We start from the raw sequence: 25,130 nt of genomic DNA on the forward strand, positions 1-25,130 counted from the left end.
GGACCAGTTCAGCCCCAGCAGCCCAGCTGGGCAGGAGCAGGTCTACATACCAACCCAGCCAGGAGCTGGTCTCTACAGTGAATCAGCTGGCAGTGACACACACACACACACCCCCGTGGGGCTTTCAGGTTTTTTTTAATTTAGTTGTTTTCTTGGGGAAAAAAAAGAGAGAAAGAAAAAACAGTAAGGCAAAAAACCCAAGACTAGAAGTGGAGGGATTTGTTTTAGTTTTTTTTTTAAATCTACCAGTGTCCCTCCCATGGGAATCCAGGGCCCATGCCCCCTCCTGCCCCAACAAGCAGGGATCAGCTAGCACTGGGCTTGGCCTCATCTCACCCAGCCGGCGAGAGGGGACCTGCCCCGACCAGCCAGCAGTCTAAACACAGGAAGTACGAACACTGCCCCCTCACCCGGTTGGCAGAGGTGGTGGAGTCAAGGGGGGAAAGAATGAACCCAGAATGAAACATACAAGGAAGGCACCTCAGTGTGTGATTCTCAGCCAGGCTCAGGGCTGCAGAGAGACGCCCCTCTGATTTTGGGGCTGGCCTGTTTCCTGGCCCTGCCCCATCCTCTCCTGCTTTGGCAGCACCTCTGAACCTCAGGATCCAACTGTGGCTGCTATCAGTGCCTCCGTCCTTCCTGCTGAAAGGGGCAGGTGACTAACATGGGGGGGGGGGAGTGGCCAAGTGGAGAAGGAGGGATGCTAGCCCAAGTGGGCAGGGCCCTAGCCCAAAGTCAAGTATGGCTCTGGGCCCAAGCACCTCCTCCCCCTCTCCCCCAGACCAGTGCTGTGCCTGAGGGGCTGGGCAGGAGCTCTACAGAGCATGGGTACTCACTGTGCAGGTGACATGAGATGTGGGTGTTACAAAAATGAGACCCACTGTGGGAGGAGGGGGCAGAAATCAAACAAAATATTAGCTCTCTCTACATATATATAATATACAGATATATAACAGGCGCTCGCTTGGCCAGAGGGATGCTCCACCCCCACCGCAGCTCCCCACCTTCCAGAGTGCACATGGGGAGGGGGAAGACAGTGGGGTGGGTGCCTCTTGGCGGGAGAGGAAGGGAGAGCAGAGGGGGTGGGGGTCTCATTGCCCACGGCCCTCTCTGAAATCAGACAAAGTTCAGCAGACACTGCCCCAAACAGGGTTCTCGGAGAGCAAGGCCAGTCACAGCCTCTGCCCCTGCTCCGGGATGGAAGGGGAGCTATGGCTCTGCATTGCCTGCCACAACATTCCTCCATCTCCATGGGCACTCACCAGGCTCCCCCAGCCACTTGGGTGCCCCTAGCTCCTGCCTAAGGGAGGAGAGACTGACCCCTCCCCACCACAATATGAGATACAGGATATCCCCAGCTCCCGCAAACAGCCCCCCACCCCATGGGAAGTACATTGGGAGGCTTCTGTTCTGTCCCACAGCCCCATTGTGTGCATCCCCTTGTCTAAGGGTGTTAACAAGGGCCAGTCCTTTTCTAACAGCTCCAGAGCTCTTCCCTCCCACAGCTCCCGGAGGAGTCGGGCCGAGCCAAGCTGGACAGACAGACAGCCGCGTAAGGGAGCTGGGGGACACGGCCACCTGGGGCACAGAGCACCAGCCCCGGGGATCTAGACATCAATGTCAGTGTCAATCAGCTAAGGCAACCCAGCCAATCACCGCCACTGGCTTTTGCTTGTGGTGATTGATTCGGAACGAGCGATTGGTTAAGACAGACAGACACTCGAGGAAAGCGCTAGGCAAGGAAGTCACATGATCGGCTGCTTCCCTTCAACCTCCATCCTCTTTCCTTCTCTTCCTCCTGCTGCTGATCCTGCCACTTCCAGCTCAGAAAATGTCCGGACACGAGCTCCAGTCCTGCTTCTCTTTGCTCTCCCAGTATCCTCCCCGGTACACATGCGCCAACTCCTTTGTAACAGGGTCCTTCTTCCGCTCGAACCACAGAGCCTTGTAGGGGTCGTAGGGAGTGCCTGGAGGGGGAAGGAAGATTGGCGGGAGCGGTGTCAGACACACCAGTGCCGCCTGGGGCGAGGAGAGGGGCAGGGAGCCAACAGTCTCCTTACCATCCTCCGTGGCCTTCATAGCCTCGGCCTCGCGCTTCTTGCGGGAGATGCGCTGTTTCTCCTCCAGCCGCTGCTTCTCAGCGTTGGCCTCGTCCCAGCGCCCGTTCTCCATCAGCCTCTGGTCAGGCCGCAGCCGGCTGTCAGTGGGGGCGGTGCCGCTCTCGAGGGCGTTGAGTGTCAGCGCCAGCTCAGAGAAGTAGTACATGTTCTCAGTGTTCTTCCTGTGCCGAGGGACAAGGGTGAGACACAGCAGTGGGACGGGATCAGCCAGCATGGCATCCTCCCTCCAGCCCTGCTGCCTGCTCCGCCAGTGGGGAAGCGGTTCCCTGTCCCATGGGAATCCCTGATCTCTGCATTGGAGGGCAGAGATGGCAAGGCGTGAGCCGGCACCTGCATATCAGACCGCCCAGAAGGAAGCTGGGGCTATGCTGGACCATCTAGCCTCCACAGTGTCTCGGCCACACCCCCAGCCCAGCAGCCCTCACTCACGGGAGGGGGTTCCTTTTCCACAGCAGGACCCGACTCTCCTCGGCTCTCTGCCTCCCCTCAGCACCGTTCTCCCCACTGCCTGGCAGCACCTTGAAGCAGTCCATCTTCTCATCCCAGGTGCCCAGAAGGACAAAGTGCACTTTCCCCGAGAGGTCTGTCACCTCCCCCGTCACCTGCCGGGATGGAAAGTACAAAGTGGGACACTGGGTGCAGCTGTCTCCCCAGCCACCCAGCACAGGAGCAGAGAGATGGGGGAGTTCCCATGTGAGCCTCTAGTGCCGCTCCCAGCAGCCAAAGCCAGCTGCAGGAGCCAGAAATTCACCACATTCCACCCCCTTCCTCTCCATTAACTCATCATTCCGCTCAGGAGTTCACCAGATTCCTTGCCCCAGACCCACTGCGCCCTCCATGGATTCCCCAGATCCCATCCACCCCCAGCCCCGTTATCTCCGCGCTCATGACCCCAGAGGAACAGCTAGTTGGGACTGGAGCTGAGCCAGCAATACAGGGCTAGTTGGGCAGGTCACTCCCCAGATGTAGCTGCCATGTCACACCCCACGTGCTGCCTTCTCCCTCACCTGCCATGGGGCAGCAGCTCACACAGGTCCTTTCCCATCCTGTCTCCCCCTCTGCCCCACAGCACCTGGCCCTTTTATTCTCTCCCCTCCTCTATCCCCCAAGCCCCTCTCCAGCACTGCACCCTGCTCGGGGGTGGGGGAGGAGACTCAGGATGAGGATGAGCCATGAATCCCCCTCTTACCTTCCTGGCCACATCCCGGGAAAAGTAGCTGTAAGGAACAAACTTGAGATTGCACTTGTCGCCTGTCTTGTGATTGACGATTTCGATCTCACCAGACTGCGGGGGAGTAAGGTTTGGGTTAACTAGGCTCAGCGGCACTCACGATGCACTTTCCAAGCCCCCACCCCCGTGGTAGTGATGGGGAAACTAAGCCATGGCTGTTAGGTGCCTAGCCCAAGTCACACGGCTGGGAATAGAACCCAGGGGTCCTGGCTGCTGCTGTACGACCCATTCCTGGACTTACTTGCCCCCATTCCCATTCACGCTGCTGCAGGGCTGGCAACAGAACCCAGGAGTCCTGCCTCCCAGTGCTGCCACGTGAACATGTTCCCAAACCTGCCTGCTCACCTGGTCTATCCATAACTTGCCCACTATGATGTTGTGCACTGTGGTGGTCACCTTCTTCCACGTGTAGTGATTGCCGGAGGAGTGGAAGATGCAGTGGATGGTACCTAGAGACAGGGAGGTGGAGGTTGGAACAGCCGTTAGCAGACACCCCCTCCATGCTGGGACAGGACGAACTCCACCCACCCACGCCGCAGAAGCAGTAAAAATGGGGGAAGGGAACGGCCAGTCTAACCCCAGCGGCTGCCTTACCATGCTGCAGACAGCACACACCTGCGCCCATCCAGGCCTCCCGCCCATCTCTAGGAGAGCCCCCAACGCAACACAAACCCGACTTCACCCAGCCCAACACTTAACAGCAACCCAATCTGCTTTTATCTGACAGTCACATGCGCCACGCAATTAGGAAGTACCAAGCTGGCTGTGTGGGGAGCTCCCGGCTACTCCAGCCCCAGCCTCTCCCAGCAGGGAGCACTGTAGGGAGCGAGGGATGGGGAAAGCACTGGATTTGAGGATGTCCCTGCAGGAGCCATAACACTGCCGGGCTTATTTGTTTTCCAATCTCCTCGGAGGTGACCAACTGCATTCACGCAGCGGCACTTCCCTTTACTTTGGTGGTTTCAGCCCGATGTGTGTATTTGCTGTTATGTCTAACACGGTTTCTGGACAGATGCTTGTGCCATGCAACCAATTCCAGGAAGCAGCACACGAGTAGCAGCCAGGGGGCTGAAGGACAGGTCCCAGAGCATGTCTGATTTCTTGCACAAGGGGTATAAAAGAGCAAGACACTCTCCAGCAAATACTGCAGACACCGATTTCTCAACAGCTTATAAGCAGCTTTCCAGATCTCCAATTGTACAACCAATCCCCCACCACTCTGGAGTTACCATCCAATTGACTAGAACTCCCTCAGACCCATGATATTCACTGTTCCTTCCACTGGCAAAGAAACTCAGACAACGTGGTCTACTGGACTGGGCTGAGAGTCAGGGCACCTGGGTTCTACTCCCAGCCAATGTTCCCTCTAATTTTTTACATCCATGTGCAGAATGAAGTTTGTTATGTGCACCAATATGGAGGTGATGTGTGGTGGGTGTGGGGCCGAGGGGCTCAGGGGTGGAGCAGAGGGTTGGAGTGCGGGGAAGTGAGGGCTCTGGCTGGGGCCGGGGATGAGGGGTTTGGACTGGGGATGAGGGGTTCAGGCTCAGGGCTGGGGCAGACGGTTGGGGTGGGGGGGGGGGGTGAGGGCTCTGGCTGGGGGTGCGGCCAGGGATGACAGGTTTGAGGTGCAGGCTGCCCCAGGGCTGCAACGGGGAGAGAGGACTCCCCCCAGCCCTCTCTCACCGCAGCAGCTTGTGGCTGGGGGAGGGGCGCCTCTCCCTGGCCTGGCAGCTGCTGCAGGGCTGGGCTGGGCTGGGCTGGGCGGGGGGCGCCTCTCCCCGCCTGCGTGGCCCTTTTATAGCTTGCTGCATGGTCGCGCAGCTTAGAGGAAACTTAGCTCCCAGCTGTGCCCCAGACAGCAGGGTGATCTTGTATAAGTCACATCCCTTCTCTGTGCCTAGCTCCCCCCTGTAAAATAGAGGCCGTGACCCTGATCTCTATGGCTGAAAAGCTCTACGTCAGAGCGAGGTATTATAAACGTCACCTTAGTTGTGGGGCTGGGGTTAGCCTGCTGCAGTGGCACTTGCTTCATGCTTTCCAAGCTCCCCACCAGCTCAGGCCATTCCCACTATAGAAACTGAGGCACTGCAGCTGGGTGGCTTGCTCTAGATCACTCTGCAAGGCAGTGGCGGAGTGGAAATGGATCCCAGAAATCTGGCTCTCCAGTGCATGTTCCTGCGATGGGCTGGGGCAGAAGGAGCACTGAGCTGGGAGAAGAGAGGGGGCATCATCTTCACCACACTCTACCATCCTCCTTCCTGGGCAGCTGACAACACTACAGGAGGGGCTGGAGACCCTCGCTGGCACATAGGGTAACAGCAAGGGGAGTGGAGATAGAAACCCCCACTAAGGGGCCTGGGACACTCTGCCGTGGCTCGAGGAACCATCCCTAGTGCCTAGCAGTAGGGATGCTGGTGGCCAGGACTCACCGAGGGGCATGATGGATATGTATTTGCCGCGGAATTTGCTGGTGATTTTGATCTCCTGGCGAAGCGTCCAGCCGTGCTTGGAGTGAGCATGGTGGGCAGCAGCGGGAGGGTGGTGGCTTACCTGGGAGAGATAAGGGAGAGAACGAGACAGTTGCCAAGGGACCTGTGCCATTACTTGCCACTCCCAAGCCCAGCGTCTGGCTCTCTCTAAGAGACACAACCGTGGGGCCCTGGGGTAGGGTAGAGGTAGCACCAGGTAAGGTAGCACCAGGAGCTCCAGCTGGAGGAGATCTCTAAGGAGCCCCAGCACAGACGGCATGGCAGCCTGGCTTGCCCTCTAGGGCAGAGGCTGTTCACACCTGCTCGCAGAGGGAGCGGTAGCCGTTCTCCTCCAGTCGGTCCAGCTCGAAGGTCTCCCCCAGGAGAGGGTTGAATGGCTTGCTGGTGCGGAAGACGGTGGTGGAATAAGAGGAGACTGTGAAGGCGGCCACGTAGCAGAGCTGCTCCAGGGAGCTCTCGCACTTGGCTGCTCGGTCCAGCAGCTCGTGGTACTCCAAGTCCTCGGTGAGGCGCTGCAGCATGGACAGAGGCTCGTTGAAGTTCACCTAGGAGCAGGAGAGAGGAGTCAGAGACAGGAGAGGAGCCCAGGATCTTGGCTGCCCAGGGAGCCGCAGCACTGGGAACCTAACAACCTTAGATCAATGGGGCTCATCAATTTGCAGCCTCAGTCCCAGCTGTTCCTCAGAAAACTGGAGGTCACCCTCTTTCAAAGGACTAGCCCCAGAGCACCCCCGCAGGCTGGGGGACTCACCGGCATGGGGATCTTGGAGAGCTCCTTCCCAATGCAGTTCTTCATGATGCTCCACAGGTTGAGGCTGTAGTTCGGCTTGTTGGGAATCCGAGTTCTCTTCTCCTTTTTGGTGTCCTCTGGCTGATGTTTGAACTGAGGGCAAGACATGGGCAAGACCATGCTGGCATGACCAAGGGAAAGCCGGTCTGCAGGCTTTCCTGGCCCTGCATGACTTCTTCTCAATCTTGACTCCTTCCCTCCCTTCGTGTCCTTCTCTCTACCTCCAGCCTCCTTCCATGCAGCTTCCTATGCCTGGGACACCCTGCTTGACCAAGTCCACCAGATCTCCTCCCACTCCACTCCCAGAAGGCCTAGTTCTTCCGCCACTCAGCTTTCATGCACTCCCATACCCACAGCCCTGCCTGTCAGGCCCTTGGCTTCATGCCTGCTTAAAGCACCCAGCAAGCTCAAGTCAACAGTGCCAGGAACATTCCTTGGGATATCTGCCCATGTCCCCCAGACAGCTTCTCTCTCTCTGGGGGCTTCCATCAGCAACAAGACTGTACCTGCCCTGGGTACAGAACTACCTGCTCGTCGAGGCTGATGTCACTGCTGGCGCCGCTGATGTTGCTGCCGGTGCGTCTACAGGAAGAAGAGAAAACAAAAAAGTCAGCACATTGCGCCCCTCAATGCCCTCCCTCCCCCATGCCATCAGAGGCTTTTCTCAGTCTGATGCGCATTGAAGAGCAAAGGAATGGTACAGGACATGGCAGGGAGGTGGAGAGGCCCAGGCCATGCTGATAGCTACCCCTCTTCATCACAGTAACCTACAGTATGGTGCTTACCAGCAGAAGCAGAGCTACATGATCATCCAGAGATGTACGCGAAGGGAAGGGGCATCCTCCCTGCTAGGCAGAGGAGTAGGGAGAACGATGCCCAAGACTCAGCCCGAGATCACTCACTTGTGGCCCATGCTCTCCGGCATGGTGATGATCTCTGGTGCATCAAAGAACTCATTATCATCATCTTCGTCGCTCAGGTCTCCTTTCCCTGGGCAGCATTCATCTGCAAGAGGGAATGGTGGCAAGCTATACACGAGAGTCTTCAGTCTCCATCTGCCTGGAGCCCAGCAGGAGGCGCTATGGGAAGCAGGGCAGCAGTGCTGGCTGTGTGGGGAGCTCCCAGCTATTCCAGTCCTGGCCTCTCCCAGCAGGGGGTGCTACAAGGAGCAGGGCAGGAGTGCTGGCTATAGGGGAGCTCCCAGTTATTCCAGCCCCAGCCTCTCCCACCAGACCAGAGGGCACTGTTGGGAGCGGGGCAGCAGTGCTGCTTTTGGAGTGAGCTCCCAGCTACTGATCTCTTCCAGCAGGAGCAGGGCAGGAGCACTTGCTGTGGCAGAAGCTCCTGGCTACTCCAGTCCCAGCCTCTCTCAGCAGGGGGAGCGCTAGAAGGGAGCAGTGCATAATGATGGAGAGCTGAGAGAGCGCTCCCAATCCCACCAGTCCTTGCATCACCCAGCAAGAGCAACAGCAGACAGCTGTAGTGCAGCCTCGGGGAAGGAGCCCTGCCCTCTGACCTTTAGCGGATCCCCCGCTGCGGGGAGTGCTGGCTGGCAGCACGGTGGCCCCTCGGAAGGCTCTCTCTAGATGATTGTGCTGCTTGGCCAGCTGCTCCAGGGTCTCCTCCAGACGGATGCGCTGGTCTCGCTCGTACTGAAGGGACTTCTGCCACTTCTTGCTGTGCGTCTGTGCCAGCATCAGGAAGTCTCGGCAGGCCTGCGAGGAAGAGCACAGGTCACTGCCACAGCTCTGTACTCCGCCCTGCCCCGGAAGCGCTGCCTTAGAGGGGTCTGCTCAACATGCGTTGGTAGGCTCCAGATGCCTCTTATTCCCACCTGGGGCAATGCTGCCCCCTTGTGGACAAACAAGAGATGCAGGGGAATTTTCAAGCCATTGGCAGTGTCCCAGCCACCACCCCAGCTCAAGTGGCCTTGTAGCCACCCAGACGATAATTCCTTCTGGCCAGTCAAGACAACATCTTCTTTGTGAGCCCCTGTGCTGAGGTTCTGAAGACTAGAGGCAGCTCTGAGGCCAGAGACTCCCTGGCAAGTGCTTGGCAGCTTACAAAGCTGGGACAGCAGGCAGAGAAATAGAGGGGGCTCCCAGCTGAAGCCACCGTTGGCTCAGTCATTTGAGCGAGCATAGATCCCCATTTCCCTCACAGCCCCAGCTCCCTTCTGGGGACCAGCCCATACTGGGAACTTCCCACACCCCACATCCTATAACCTTGTTCCCCATCTCCCTCTGACACCAGGTCGGTGATACCTCAACCCTCTATGGCCAGATGAGCGATCACTGAACCATGCCTTCACTGGCCTCTTAGAAAATCACAGAGCTGAGCTGGAACCATTCTCCATGTGGAATCCTGCCCCATCCCCATCCCTTTCTACGTCCTACTGCGATCAACCCCCAGCGTGGCACACTGTATCAGGCTGCCTGGTGGGCAGAGAAGAGGTGTAAAAGGGTGCAAGGGATTTACATCCTTTTACACCTCTTCTCTGCCCACCAGGCTACCCAATTCAATGTGCTGTGGCAGGGGCTGATCGCAATAGCCACAGAAGCCCTAGATAGGCACCGCAGGGCATTCACCATAACAGGGAGGGCACGTAGGCCACAGGTGCTCGTGTTTTGCCCAACAGAGGGCTCCGATGGCAATGCAGGAACCCGTAGGTTACCTGTACTGATTTACAGAGGACAATACATCTGCCCCCTGCTCCAGAGATCGCCTTCACTGCAATAGTGATCAGGGCCTTACCGTGTCACACAGACCCAGGCCATGGCTGCTTGCCCCACACAGCATATGATCCAGCACGCACAGTTCCGCACTGATCTGAGAGGCCTCTCCAATCTGGAGCAGTGCATGCTGGGGCGTGTAATCCCTGCAGTTCCATGTGCTCCACCCCCCGCAGCTGGCCACACTCACGTTGATCATGGCATTGGAGGTGATGCGGAAGAGTGTGGCTCGCTCGTTGACCTGCTTGATCTTCTCGTTGCTCTCGGCGGGCAGCTTGAGGGTCTCCAGCTCGCTGAGGGAGCGCTGCAGCGCCGTGCCGTGCTTGGCAATAAGGTCGTTGCACGTGCTCAGGTCCTCCACTTTGCTGGACAGGGTGCGCAGTGTGTTCTGCAGCTCCGTCTTGTCTGTCTGTGATACGGACTCTTCATCACCCGACTCATCTGGGGGGCGGGGGGGGGGGTGTCAAGGACAAGCCACGTCACATCCAGCCAGGAAGGGATACTCAGCACCGACCAGCCAAGTGTGTTACCAAACCCCTCCCCTGCTCCCCACACACGGTCAGCGCTTCCTACATTCTGTCTCCACAAAGTGATGGTAGTGGATTGGACAGCTCAGGGGAAATGGTGCCTCATCCTGTCCAATCCAGCTGGAGGTCAGTAATGATTGACAGCAGCTGTCATCCAATGGCTGCTCAGGTTGGAATTGTACCACCTGGCTGGGGCCTCAGCAGTGGGGACTGACCCTAGGACCTCTTTTCAGAGTAGCAGCCGTGTTAGTCTGTATTCGCAAAAAGAAAAGGAGGACTTGTGGCACCTTAGAGACTAACAAATTTATCTGAGCATAAGCTTTCGTGAGCTACAGCTCACTTCATCGGTTCTCAAAACATAAGCCACGCCTACCTGGACTAAAAGAGCCAGCTCTGTTAGCCATGGCTCCATCTGTGGCCCAGCCACCACTGGTGGGCACAGAGTGCCAGGCTGAGTGGCTGTGGGTTACAGAACCACTGCTAGTGACCCATGCTGGCAGCTGGGCTCCCGTACTGCAATCTACATAAGCCACATCACAAAACTTCAGCTAGCGCTCAATGCAGCAGCCCAATCGCTTGGCAAGAATTATTACACCTATGCTCCGTGTCAGCTACCAACGTGTCTCAGCTCCTGGGTCTACCCTCGGAGCAGACTGGGCGCTGCCTTTTCCACCCATGTGACATCTCAGCAGCTGAAGTGCTGGAGCCCTGGTTGAACTGTTAGGGCAGAGCTTCAGCAGACAGGGGCTTTTGAGCTTCCTTCCTTGGTTTAACAGCACATGTCTGCTCACCTACAGGCCATAGCGTAAAGCTCACCTTGCTCCCCAGACAGCTGAGAAGGGGCATGGATTGGAGTTAAAGAGGGAGGGTATTTTTACTCCAGACAGGCTATTTATTGTGCTCCCCTCTATTTCAAAACAGAATCTGAAATGATTATTCTAAAGCCAGGATGACAGTAATGGGCAGGGCTGTTTACTGCATAAGTGGCTCCAAGAAGTCTATCCAAGACACTATCCAAGTCCAATATACTATCAGAACAGATCAAGCCAGGAAATCTTAAGGGAAAGATCTGATCTGACCATGTGGCTGGCATACAAGGTGTGTGTTAAACAGCAAGAGAGCCAACGCTAGGGTATATATTAGAACTCAGAAAATAAAGACGTTTCAGGAATACCAGAGCCCCGAATCTTGGAATTCACGGTTAGAGATGGCAGAGATTGTAATCAAGACTTAGCACTGTCAGAGTCAGTAAAGACATGACAGCTGATCTTTTAGTGGTCTACTTTGTCCTGAAAAAAGAAAAAAAAAAAAAGAGGTCCAGAAATCCCAAGCAGGCCAACGCAGAGCTACATTAAATAACTGTATTGGGGGTCGCTCCCAAAGGCACTACTCAGGAATGATACCTCACTATGCTGGCAGCTGTACATACTGTCCCAACCAGATATAGCTAATCATTTGCTATGTCCATAGGGGCTAATCTGGAAAAGGTCTAGAAAAATTGGGATATTCTCCCCCCGCCTCAAAACTGCAAGTAATCTTTCATTTTCCAGACCTGTTCCACCATTTGTTCTATGTTACATGGTGCAAAAGTGACAGCTGCCATTCAAGCAGCAGTCAGAGGAGACCTGGGATTTTTGTATTAAGGGAGGTAACAGCTGACACTATTAGAGAGGTTCAGAGACAACTTCGATTGTCACACACAAAATTCAGTTCCTGGGTATGGCTGGACACCTACCAAGGGTGCTGACTTCACTTTCCTGAACATTCCAAGCAGCGGCTGCCTGAGTGTGGAGAGCCCTTGTGAGTGCATGAGCAGATCTTTATGCGCATTCATGCCACAGCCCCAGACAGCGCAAGGCGGTAGCTGAGCCACAGTCAGACCCCCGTGTTCCCATGGGAAATAAAATTCAGTGGAGCTAAATACATCAGCCCAGGGGGAAGAATGGCCTCAAAAGCCTCTTGCTGCAGAACACAGCAGCTTAGCCATGGGATGGGGAGCCAGGCAGATTTACGATACAGAAACAGGGTGTAGTTGTGGAGATACAGCTCTACCAGAGATTGAACAGCCTACTGGGTAAAGCAGGGTCCATCTGCCTCTTATGCTAAAGCAAGCTGGAAGGCAACAAGCCCCCAGGCCGTGTGTTGCCATGGGGCATCGGGCACGCAGTTCAGCACTGAGCAGTGACTGGAGAACCATGGGCTTGGTGCTGGGCAAGGCTGGAGACGCGTGGTCTTTGCCCCGAGGAGCTGAAAATCTAAATAGGATGGAACGAAACATGCCAGGAATCCCAATTATAAAATTGTATCGACCCCCACGCTACACATCACATCCCTAAAATGGAAAGGTGATTGGTATCTTGGGGTGAAGCGTTTGGTGCTGCTTTCAGGTGCGAGGTGCTCATCATCTGCAGCTCCCAAGAGAGCTCCAAGCAGGTAGCTACAGGAGTTGGGAGATTCAATTACTTAGGGGGTTCAGATCCCGCCTCCTGACACGCAGCACTGCACCCTGGGACCCTAAGCCCCATCTAGGAGAGCACTCCCTCCCCTGAGAGGAAGGGAATTCAGTCTTCATGTTCACTCATTCCTAGCTTCCCCCGTGTCCTCTGCACTGCACCACCACTGGGTCCCTCCCTCCTCTTCCACAGAGCTCCCTCGGAGAAGCCGCGCATGGCACCCCTTACCTGATTCAGCCAGCATCTTGACAGCCTTGGCCTTGGCCAGCTCCAGGGCCGTGACCCAGCGCTGCCGTTCCACCTCTGAGCTGGCCTTCAAGTGGTAGGTCTGTGCCCCACCGTTGGAGATGATGAAGTTGCAGGAGTCTTCCACGGTGATGTTGGCTGTGGCTAGGTTAATGGTCCCACGACAGGTGTGACGCATCTCCGCTTTCGATCTGCAATTATGGTGGAGAAGGTTGGGGAACAAAGGCAAACAATGGGTAACCCAAGTCAACACTGAGAGGGGCATCACAGAACCAGACTGCTGGCATGTAAAATTAAGACAGACAGAGGAGTTTTTAAACTAAGGGCTGGGGGAAAGCCGACAGGTCATGCTAGTGGGGGAGTGGTTTTATATGTGAAAGAAAGCATAGACTGAAATAAAGTAAAAATCCTAAATGAATCAAACTGTACTATAGAATCTCTATGGATAGAAATTCCATGTTTGACTAATCAGAGGAGAGCAATAGGAATAAACTACTGACCATGTGACCAGGATGCTGACGGTGCTTGTGAAATACCCAGGGAAACTAGAGAGGCTGCAGAAACAGAAAACCCAATAATAATGGGGAATTTCAACTGTCCCCATATTGACTGGGAACATGTCACCTCCGGATGTGATGCAGAGATAAAGTTTCTAGACACTATAAATGACTGCTTCTTGGAGCAGCTAGTCCTGGAACCCACAAGGGGGGAGGTGGAGGGGGGAGATGCAATTCTTGATTTAGAACTAAATGGAGCACAGGATCTGGTTCAAGAGGTGAACATAGCTGAACCACTAGGTAATAGCAACCATGGCGTAATTAAATTTAACCTCCTCGTAGGGAGAAAAATACCAAAACAACACGCCACAGTAGCATTTAACTTCAAAAAGAAAACTACACAAAAATAAGAAAGATAGTTAAATGGATATTAAAAGGAACAGTCACAAGAGTAAAATGCCTGCACACTGCATGGAAACTTCTTAAAAACATCATAATAGAGGCTCAAACTACATGTATACCCCAAACAACAGAAACAGTGAGAGGACCAAACAAAAACAATGCCACCATGGCTAAACAATAGTAAAAGAGTTGGTTAGAGACAAAAAGACACCTTTTAAAAATTGGAAGTCAAATCCTTCTGAGGAAAACAGAAAGGAACAAACTCCGGCAAGTCAAATGTAAAAGTATAATTAGGCAGGCTAAACCGGGGTGGCCAACCCGTGGCTCCAGAGCCGCATGCAGCTCTTCAGAAGTTACTATGTGGCTCCTTGTACAGGCACCGACTCTGGGGCTGGAGCTCCAGGCACCAACTTTCCACTGTGCCGGGGGGTGGGGGTGGGGGTGTGTGTGTGTTCGCTCACTGCTCAACCCCTGGCTCTGCCACAGGCCCTGCCCCCACTCCAGCCCTTCCCGCCCCCTCCACTGAGCCTGCTGTGCCCTGCTCCTCCCCCCTCCCCCTGCATGCCAGGAAACAGCGGATCGGAAGGTGAGGGACGGGGAGGTGGCTCTGGGAGCGGAGGGGGGGCTGCTGACGTATTACGGTGGCTCTTTGACGATGTGCATCGGTAAATTCTGGCTCCTTCTCAGGCTCAGGGTGGCCACCCCTGGGCTGAACAGAATCTGAAGAGCAACTAGCAAAAGATTCAAAAACTAAACAGCAACTTTTTTTTGGGGGGGGGGGGGGAAGGAGTGCAGGGGAAGCAGGGTCCCTGCCAGGCTCTCTGTGGGGCCACGGGATGATCCAGGCGCTGAAGCAGCACGCAAGGAAGACAAGGCCATTGCAGAGAAGCTACATGAATTCTTTGCATCACTCTTCACTGGAGAGCATGAGAAGGAGATTCCCACACTAAGCCATAGCCGTAGTCTGTAACCTATCACTTAAATCTGCCTCTGTGCCAAGTGACTGGAGGATAGCTAATGTAACATTGACTTTTAAAAAGGCTTCAGAGCTGGTCCTGGCAATTGTAGCCCACTAAGCCTAACTTCAGTACCAGGCAAATTTGTGGAGACTATAGTAAAGAACAAAATTATTAGACACATAGATGAACACAATATATTGGGGAAGAATCCTTCTGTAAAGGAAATCATGCCTCACCAATCTATTAAACTTCTTTGATGGGGGTCAAACATGTGGGCAAGGGTGATCTAGTGGATACACTGTATTTGGATTTTCAGAAAGCCATTGACAAGGTCCCTCACCAAAAGCTCCTAAGCAAGCCAAGCAGTCATGGGATAAGAGGAAGGTCCTCTCATGGACCAGTAACTGGGTTAAAGATAGGAAACAAAGGGTAGGAATAAATTATCAGTTTTCACACTGGAAAGAGGTAAACAGTGGGTTCTCCCAAGGATCTGTACTGGGACCAGAGCTGTTCAACATATTCATAAATGGTTTGGGAAAAAAGGGTAAACAGTGAGGTGGCAAAGTTTGTAGACAATAAAAAATTATTCAAGATGGTTAAGTACAAAGCTGACTGAAGAGTTACAAAGGGCTCTCACAAAACTGGGCAGGTGGGTAACAAAATGGCAGATGAATTTCAGTGTAGGTAAGTGAAAACTAATGCGCACTGGAAAACAATCTCAACTATACATACAAAACAATGGGGTCTAGATTAGCTGTTCCCACTTAAAAAAAGAGATCTTGGAGTTATTGTGGATAGTTCTCTGAAAACATCTGCTCAATGTGCACCGGCAGTAGAAAAAGCTAACAATGTTAGGAACCATTAGGAAAGGGCGATATAGTAAGACAGAAAATATCATAATGTCACTATATAAATCCATGGTACACCTGCACCTTGAATAAAGTGTGCAGGCCTGGTCGCCTCATCTCAAAAAAGATAGATTAGAATTGGGAAAAGTACAGAGAAGGGCAACAAAAATGACTAAGGGTCTGGAACAACTTCCATATGAGGAGAGATTAAAAAGACATGGGCTGTTCAGCTTGGGAAAGAGAGGACTAAGAGGGGAGACGACAGAGGTCTATAAAATCATGAATGGTGTGGAGAAAGCGAATAAGAAAGTATTATTTATTCCTTCACATAACTCAACAACCAGGGGTCATCCAACAAAATAAATAGGCAGCAGATTTAAAACAAACAAAAGGAAGAACTTCTTCACAAAATGCACAGTCAACCTGTGGAACTCTTTGCCAGGGGATGTTGTGATGGACAAAAGTATAATCTGGTTCAAGAAGAATTAGATAAGTTCCTGGAGGATAGGTCCATCAATGGCTACTAGCCAAGATAGTCAAGGACACAACCCAGTGGTTTGGGCGTCCTAAGCCTCTGACTGCCAGCAGCTGGGACTGGATGGTTCACTTGATAATTGCATTGTTTTGTTCATCCCATCTGAAGCATCTGGTGCCAGTCACTGTTGGCAGACAGGATAGTGGGCTAGCTGGACCATTGGTCTGACCCAACATATCTGTTCTTATGGCATGGCACCATCTCAGCAGCCACCTGTTCCCCCAGCATCCCATCCTCTTTCCTAGACAGAACTCCAGCCAAGGAGGAGAAGGTGGGGGTTTTGAGACCTTAGCAGCATCACCCCAGAATCAGCCAGAGAGGTGGTTGTGGAGTGCTGGGCACCTCATATGCTGGTGGTTTATTCTGATTTGAGCTCCCCGCTATGTGGGCATTATTAACCAAGTCTCTTCTCTGCCAGCTTTCACTAGCATATGGCAAGCTGCAGAGGCATTTCTCTCCGCCCCCCATGCCACCCCCCACGTTGGCAGTGGCTCCCAGTTTGTTCTATTAATGGGCCAGGCCAATCCCCTTTTAAGGGTCTGGGTGGGGAGGCTTTTCTATGCTCATGTGATCTCTACACTGGCAGGCATTTCTATTAATAGGGCAACATCTTGAACTTCATAGAACTGCCTGATAATTTAGCCCAGCCAGCCAGCCACACACTAGGCAAGCCAGATGGCTGGGGATTTTATGTTCACTGCTGGGACTCGGCCAGACTGGCGAGCTTTTGGGGGTGTTAAGCCCCAGGTGGATGTGGCTTCACAGAGTTCACACAACAGTCTTCCGCCCCCAAAGTAAATATTAACCAAGTGGACTAGTGAATTTCCGGCCAGCCACATCACACACTGCTGTCAACATGCCCAGTTATGCAGGGAGCAGAGCATGCACAGAACACCCACCACCCAGCAGGAAATTCCAGAGCTGGCAAGGGGAGATGTCCCTGCTAGATCCTGTCCTTTGATCTCACTGATTGGGCAATAGTGATGGGAAGAGAAAGGCCCCCAAATAGCCATGGCAGAATTAGCATGGCTGGAAGGGTTGGTCCTCTCTTGCCCCCCCATTAAGGTCAAGGGATCTCCCTTCCCCCCCTCCATATGCCCCCTGCTGGCTCAACTTCACTTTTAGCAAGAACACACAGCCTCCCTGCCCTGAAGGTCACATGAGCTCTTCAGCAGCCAATCTAGTTATTCAGGCTGCAACCTTTCCCTCCCCCATCCCAGCTCAGGATGAGTTCAAAGTTCCCACTGTATCGCTGTGGTACAATGCGGGGCCATCTCCCTGCCTGCATAACCAAGCAACACCTAGGCAGCCAACGGCTGGCACACACTCACACCTTCCCCCTGGCCTTGGCAGCTTACAGCTGGCACACCAAGGAAGCTGATGTAGGTCACCCTCTTGGAGAGGGGGGAGAAGACAACATGGGGGTGACCTGCTTTATCTCAGGGGCTGCCACTTTTCCTGAGTACTCTCTAAACCCTGGAAGTCTTTGCTCGAGAGCATCAGACAAGAAGGCTGGGGGAGGGGAACTGTGCATTCTGCCCTCCCACACCCCCAGCTGTGTAACATGAGCTTGTGTTGCCAGCTATTCTTACCCTCCAGGCTCTAGTTACTCTATGAATAATACAGGGCTAGCTAGAGGAGAACAGCTAACAAGCAGCCACCCCACCCTGGGTTCAGCCAGGCTGGGCGCCCTAACTCTGTGTTGTCACTTTAAACAGTTTATAATCAAGATGCCTGCCTGAGACATAACTCCTGAACCATTTTCCTGGGACTTTTCTGAGATGCCACAGGCCTGGTGTCAAGGGTGGGGAGGATAAGTCACCGCCTTCTGAGGATTTAAGCTTTCATTTATTTACGAAATGATGTTTCTAGCCCTTAAGGTTGGGAAGAAAATCCTCCCAACATGACCAAATGCAGGGCTGCCTTCCTGAGGCTGCAGTGTCTCTGCTCATGGCTTTCCTGAGCATCAGCAGAGTGACATAACAAGATGCTGGTCAGTTTCATAGCTAAAAGAAAAGTAGTACTTGTGGCACCTTAGAGACTAACAAATTTATTTGAGCATAAGCTTTCGTGAGCTACAGCTCACTTCATCAGATGCTTATGCTCAAAATAAACTGGTTAGTCTCTAAGGTGCCACAAGTACTCCTTTTCGTTTTGCGAATACAGACTAAACACGGTTGCTACTCTGAAACCTGTCAGTTTCATAGCTGCCATTCCCAGCCCTTTGGACCACAGTGAGGGTCTCAAGAATCTGTCTCAGCTACTTGCACTTACATCACCATCTGAGCACCTCACAATCTAACATTCCCACTACACCCCGGAGAAGCTGGGCAGTGCCACTTTGACATCTGTAAAATAGAGACACACACACACAGACTTCAGAGTAGCAGCCGTGTTAGTCTGTATTTGCAAAAAGAAAAGGAGTACTTGTGGCACCTTAGAGACTAACAAATTTATTTGAGCATAAGCTTTCGTGAGCTACAGCTCACTTCATCGATGCATCGTGACTTGCTCCAGGTCACACAGCGAGTCTGTGGTAGAGCCAGGATTTGAACCTACGTCTCTCAAGTATCAGGCTAGTGCTCTGACCACTGGACTATCCTTCTCCCTTAGGCTGCTGCTGAGGAAAGATATGAGCAGAAGCAGGCCTTGTGGCAGGCCCTCAGGAGGATCCAAAGCAATAAAGCAGCAGACTGGTCTACACCTAAAAATTACATCGATCTGGCTACGTCACTCAGGGCTGTTAAGTTCCATGTCTACTGTTGTAGTTAGGTCAACCTAACCTTCTGGGGTAGACGCAGCTAGGCTAATAGAAGAATTCTTCCATGGACCTAGTTGCCACCTCTAGGGGATGTGAATTTCCTACCTCAAAGGAAAACTCCCCTCTCGAGTCCAGGGCTACAGCGATAGGGTGACCATATTTCTTAAAGTAAAAACAGGATGGCCAGGGCTTGCCAGAGCTGCCCCCCCCCTTCCCCCACCCACAGGGCTCGCCCAAGCTGTCCCCAGAGCCGCCCTCCCCATGCCACCAGGGGCTAGCCTGCCAAGCTCTGTGCCGCCGGCAGCTGGGGCTGACCTGCTGAGCTCTGCGCAGCCTGGGGGGGTCAGCTCTGAAGGCAGCACTGCCTGCCAGCATCACGCTTCTCCGCTGCTGCTGGAGGGTTACGCTGCCTTCAGCTGAACCCCGAGCAGCAGCCGCTGCTCTCTGCTCTGCCCTGCAGCTGGGACAAGAGCCCAGTTTTGGTGAAAAAGTAGGGACGGCTGGGACAGATTTGAAAAAGGGGACTGCCCCGGCCAAAACGGGACATATGGTCACTCTATACAGTGGGGTAGCTGCAGCTGCAAAGCCCCCTCTACAGTACAGTGCTACAGCAGGGTAGCCACAGCTGTAGCATGTGTAGTGTACCCATAGCCCCATACACTCACACCCGTAGCAGCTAGGAGGCTGGGATAGGGCAGAGTACTGAGAGCCCAACAGTCAGGAGATGGAAGAAAAAAACCTTCTCCTTCCCAGTACCCAGAGGGGCAGGGGTGGGGCTTCAAGCTTGTGAGATATCTACTTGCCAGGGGCAGATATGAAGGAGCCCCCATCAAGCATGGGGGTAGGGCCGGGCTTGGCAGGAGGAACCACCCCCTCCCTCTCTCTCCAATCCAGGCCTCTGGTAAAGCTTTTAACCCTTGTGGAGGCTCTGGGGCTCAGATGTCAGCTACAGGCAGGGTGTGCAAATAGTTCTGTTCTACCTGCAGATATTTACTATGCAGGTGGCAATGAAATTACTTCCTGGCTGCCCAAACCTAAACATGCAAAGCCAGGTCAGATGGGAGATGTTCAGCGAACCCTGAGGTGCTACAACAGCGGTTCTCAAACTTTTGTACTGGTGACCCCTTTCACATAGCAAGCCTCTGAGTGCAACACCATTAAAAACACTTTTTTATATATTTAACACCTTTATAAATGCTCGAGGAAAAGCAGGGTTTGGGGTGGAAGCTGACAGCTCACGACCCCCCCATGTAATAACCTCGTGACCCCCTGAGGGGTCCCAACCCCCAGTTTCAGAACCCCTGCGCTACAAACAGTAGTGCGAGCAATTCAGGAAGGCATACCCTGGAGGAAGTAGTGACTCAAAGCCCCAGTGTGGTGGTGGATACCGGGCTGCACAAGGTGCTGATGTAAATGGCCTTGGTGATTCAAATCTTATCACACTCCCCCACCTGAACCTGGGCATGTTGGCTAATTCCAATTCAGTGATGCCTGAATCCAGTCTAAACACCACTTTGAGATCCTTCAGGGAGGATGGCGCTGGAGAAAGATTTCAGTGGGTTTTTACAGAAGGCTCTAACTTGCTCACCCTGGTACAGGAGAGCAGTCCTTATGCCCACCCCAGCACCTTGGAGGGCCCAGAGCACAGAATCCCTCCACCACACACAGTAGCACTTTACCGCCTAGGTACCCACAAGCAGCCAGACTGAGCAGCACTGTTACACAAGGAGGAGACTGGAGCTGCCTCGGAGCCCCAAAAGTCAGAGGGGGCAGGAGGTGCACACGGCCCCTCTGGCTGGGTGGGCAATGCCCTTGCTGCCCCACTCACCCAAACAGAGAGGTTGCTTTCCACTTCCCTCCTGGTGCAAGGCACTAGAGGGCTGGACTGACCACACATCCCCTGAGCTTACACCTCACTGATCCACGCACTTAGAACAAGAAATATTTTGTTTAAAGCTCAGAGTAGTCCCCAGAGGGGGGAAGGAACCCAGGAGATGTGTTATGGACCAACTGCCATGCCGGGGGCTGCTGTGCGTAGCCTGTGATTCTGGGTAGGGCGTCAACCTAGGGGCATGCAGGGCAATGTACAATGGGCTGCAAGAGGCTTAGGGTTAGCAGCTGCCAGTGCTACTTACTGAGCTAGTGACCTATGTGTGTGTGTAACCCAGTTTAGGTAAGGAAACAAGGTGCCATCTCCCAGCTTGGGGAAGGGGAATTACGGGCTGGCAGCAGGAGGGTTTTCCAGCAGTTCAGGATGCCCCAAAACTGAGCTGAACAAGGGAATGTGAATGATGTCTGCTCAATGCTCTATCGGCCAAATAGCAGAGCGGTGCTGAGCGAGTGCCTAGACTTAGAGTTGGCATCCTGGCCCCGAAGTTTCCTAACGGGCACCAGCCACCAACCAAAAGAACAATGGAGTTGCCCCCCGCTACTTTACCGAATTCTTGGGGCTCTACTCAGCCAGCTGGGCCTCAGAGGGAACATCAGGAAGAGAAGGCCTCAGTACATATGGGTTATGATTGAGTGAGAGAGGAGGAGAGTTCAGATGGGGCAGCGACTGGCAGTGAACCCCTTATCTGTAGCAGCATTGCTCCAAGGAAGGGATAACATGGGGGAATCTCCCTGCTGAGTGAGAGGAAATTCTGGCTCCAGCAGTAGCTCAGTGAGGAGGAGGGGGGTGACTCCGAGCAAGAGGGAACCCCAGTCTCTGCAATAACTTAGGAACCATTTGTCCAGCGAGCCCAGTTAGGGTGGCTGGGCAGGCCAGCCCCTGTACCTTTGCTCAGTAACTCAGTGGCTCTGGCTGGGTGAGTGCGGGGGGGAGGGAGCAGACTCAGCAGGGGGATGGGAGATCTCTATCCAGCAAGAGTTTGGGCAGGCGTCTCTCTACCTAAGTATCTCAGCACTCTGAATGCTCATTGCTTTTCATGGAAAAGAATGTCCCCAGGACAAAAGACATCTCTCTTGCTGGGGTTATCTTTAGCAGCTGAGAAGCCCATTGATCTTTGGGGGAGGAGGGGGTCTCTCCCTGGGACAGGGCTGAGCCAGTTGTGGTACCAAGCTCTTATCTAGTAATTTCATCAGTAGATCTCAAAGTGCTTTACAAAAGTGGTCAGTATCATTACCCACATTTTACCGATGGGGGAAACAGAGGGGAAATGATTTGCCCAAGGTGGCCCAGCAGGCCAGTAGCAGAGCTGGGTAGAGAACCTAGGTCTCCTGAGTCCCAGTCCAGTGCTCTATCCACTAGGCAACACTGCTCTGCTTGTAGCTGGAATAGCTCGGCAACCTGTTGTTCTGGGTTTGGATGGGGGAGGGTGGCAGTCCCAGGGAATAAGTTGAGTGAGCGGCCCTGGTCGCCCCCATATTTATAACAGACCATCAGCCCATTGTGCTGGGTGGAGATATGGAAGGGTTTGCCTCTCCCTTGGAGGGCAGGCAGGGGAGGGAGTTCCCATGCCCAAATACCTACAGTAGATGAGGAGTCTGCTGCTCTGCTTGGGCATCTGGTTGCTCCTGTGTTTGTAGCAGCGAAGGAACCCACTGGTCTGGATGTGTGTCTCCCTCCACAGATGCTCAGGAGGTAAGGTCATGGTATCTCTATTAGTTAGAAGCTCTTAGCACAGAAAAGGGGATGGGAGTAGATCTCTCCCACAGGAGCATCAGTTAGGTTTTCCAGAGCCAGTGTTAGCTGAAAAGCCCATAGCTACCAAGAGATGGGGATGGGATGGAATCTCCTGGAAGAGGATCTATTTGCTGGAATTTGTAACAAGGACAGAGGGGGTTTCTGGTTAGTTATCCCCAGTAGCTGATGAGCCAACTGCTCTGGGGGTAAGGATAGGAACTGCCAGACTGGATCAGGTTCAAGGTTCATCTAGTCCCATATTCTGTTTCAACCAGTGGCCAGCACACAAGAAGATGTAAGAACGTTGCCATGGCAGGAGAGGGATAATCTGTCTCCTGCCTTAGGCCTCCTCTCATCCTAATAAGAAAAGGAGGACTTGTGGCACCTTAGAGACTAACCAATTTATTTGAGCATAAGCTTTCGTGAGCTACAGCTCACTTCATCGGATGCATTCCTGATGAAGTGAGCTGTAGCTCTCGAAAGCTTATGCTCAAATAAACTGATTAGTCTCTAAGGTGCCACAAGTACTCCTTTTCTTTTTGCAAATACAGACTAACACGGCTGCTACTCTGACACCTCTCATCCTAATAAATTTCAGACTTAAGCCAATCTTTAATATCCCTTCCAAAAATCTTTAATTAATCGGGATGTTCTTAATCTCCATATAGCTGTCCAATCCCTTTTTGAATCTTGCTAAATTCTGAACCTCAATGACTTCATGTGGCAGTGAGTTCCACAGGCTAATACCACACTGGTGTGAAAAAAGTATTGACTTTGAATGTCCCTTGGTCTAGTGTTAGAAAGCAGGGAGAACAGAAGCTCCCAATCTCCCCTTTTCAAAACCAGTGATTATTTTATAGATTTTTACCTTGACCCTTCTCATTTACCTTTTCTCTAAAGTACCAATCCCTGTCTTTTCAATCTCTCTGCCTGGGAGAGTTATCCAGGCCTTGATCATTTTCATCACCTTTCTCTGAACTCCCTCTAGTTCTGCTACTATCCCTCTCTACAGGGGTCTTGTTGTACAGGAAGATCCCTGATATTTACAGCAACCATGGAACCTGGTGCTCTTGGGAAACTCTCTCTGCAGGGGTTGCCACCAGTACCTGTAACTGAGGAGCTCATTGCAAAGGTCAGGGGGGACATGACTGGTGTCTCTTCCTAAGGGTAGGTACCTGTAGCAGCAGAAAGGCCTACTGTTCAGGGCATAAGCAAGGGGGTTCTCTCTCTTTCCCTAGGGGTTTTGAGTCTTCCTCACATGTGGGGGCAGGGACCTTGCTACCTGAAAAAGTCTGTTGGTCTACGTACTTATCTGGCCCATCATCACCACACCCTTGCAAGGCAGGGTAATATTATTTGCAGTTTACAGATGAGGCACAGAGCATCTGGCTTCTCCAAGGCCACACATGGAGTCTGGGGCACGGCAGGGAACTGAGTGACCCAATCCAGTCCTTTAACTACAAGAACAACCTTTCTTGTGAGGGGCAGAAGGGGAGAACTCCCCCTACCGGGAAATAATCACTATCTGAGTTAACGTATAAATCTTTTGATGTGAGGACAGGAACTGAGCAGCCTAATGCTACTTTAGGAGAATGTAAAAGGGGCTCTTCCCAGCAGGCTCTAGACAGGGAGGGGGATATAGAGCAAGAGATACAGTACCCGAGGAACCCATTGTTCTGGGTGGGAAAAGGAGCCTCTTTGTTGGGACATCCCAGGCCCGGAGAGGTATCAGTGTGAGGGAAGGGTTGGGATCTATAATAGCTGCAGGGCTAAATCACTCTCCCTAGGATGGGGTCCCAATGGGAGGCAGTCCCCAGCACAGGGGGTGCCATGACCTGCAGTAGCTTGGGGGAGGGAGGCCACGACACAGTGGTGAGGAGACTGTCTAGCTCAGAAAGGGAAATAGGGACTTCCTTGAAGCAGCTTAGGACCCCACTGCTGTCGGGGGAAGGGTCTCACCCATAGCTCAGGATTTGGGACGTACCACTGGGGGTGGGGCAGGGACTCAGTCGGCAGGACCCATCTCCAGCGGGGTGTAGTAGGTCAGCACCCATTGCTCTGGGGAAGGTCAGCTCACAGAGCACGAATGAGCTCAGGGTCTCACCTGTAGTAGCGCCGCAGCCCATCGCTATGGGGCAGGAGGGCTGGGCCCGGCCTGGGGGCGGGGTCTCACCTGTACTAGCGCTGCAGCCCATTGCCATGGGGCAGGAGGGCTGGGGGCGGGGCCCGGCCCGGGGGCGGGGTCTCACCTGTAGTAGCTCTGCAGCCCATTGCCATGGGGCAGGAGGGCTGGGGGCGGGGCCCGGCCCGGGGGCGGGGTCTCACCTGTAGTAGCTCAGCAGCCCGTTGCTCAGCACGAACCAGCGCCGCTGATACCCTTTGATGTAATTGGTCCATTTGAAGAGCCAGCCCTCACGGGCCGACCCGGAAGCGGAGCTGGCCGACCCGGAAGCGGCTGTCACCCCTCCCGGGCCCGCTCCAACGGGGCATCCTGGCCCGCCGCCGCCCGGTGCCGGCGAGGGGAGCGGGGTGGTCGGGCCGGGCCCGGAGCCTCCGCCGCCTCCCGCGGCCGGTGCCGAGGGTCCGGGCGCCGCCGCTGGGCTTGGCCCGGGCCCGGGCCCCGCCGCCCGCAGCTCTGACATCTCGCACCGCGTCCGAGAGCTCGTCGCGCCGGAGCCCAAGTGCCCTGCCCCCCTCCTTCCTCCGTGCGCTGCGCCGTCACCCGCCCCGCGCGCTGCCCATTGGCGGCGCCACCCCTCTCCGGGGGCAACAGACCCGCCCGCCAGCCCCGCGGCCCCGCCCATACGCTCCTATTGGCACAGCGGCCTCTGCTGGGCGGGTCCTGGCAGCGTATTGGCTGGCGGTAGCCATCGCTGCCATCCCATTGGCCTAGTCTTCCCCCTTCCCCCTGG

At 53.9% G+C, this 25,130-nt stretch overlaps 1 protein-coding gene across 2 annotated transcripts; it reads right to left on the reverse strand.

The window, feature by feature from the left end:
- Positions 1-122: 122 nt before the first annotated feature.
- OSBP (oxysterol binding protein) lies at positions 123-24,860 on the reverse strand. Of its 2 annotated transcripts, XM_074954596.1 has the most exons (14): positions 24,544-24,860; positions 12,574-12,782; positions 9,556-9,806; positions 8,150-8,348; positions 7,536-7,638; positions 7,161-7,215; positions 6,595-6,726; positions 6,143-6,388; positions 5,784-5,904; positions 3,697-3,800; positions 3,310-3,405; positions 2,550-2,722; positions 2,061-2,281; positions 123-1,967 (listed from the first exon to the last, which is right to left on the reverse strand). In XM_074954596.1, exons 1-14 carry the CDS (start codon positions 24,858-24,860, stop codon positions 1,825-1,827), a joined length of 2,370 nt encoding a protein of 789 aa, XP_074810697.1. In that variant the 3' UTR covers positions 123-1,824. The 2 variants fall into 2 exon arrangements, with proteins under 2 accessions (XP_074810697.1, XP_074810698.1); XM_074954597.1 differs by lacking the exons at positions 9,556-9,806; positions 12,574-12,782; positions 24,544-24,860 and adding an exon at positions 9,388-9,540.
- Positions 24,861-25,130: the final 270 nt, after the last annotated feature.

The sequence above is a fragment of the Natator depressus genome, chromosome 6, assembly GCF_965152275.1.
Source record: "Natator depressus isolate rNatDep1 chromosome 6, rNatDep2.hap1, whole genome shotgun sequence".
NCBI lineage: Eukaryota > Metazoa > Chordata > Testudines > Cheloniidae > Natator > Natator depressus.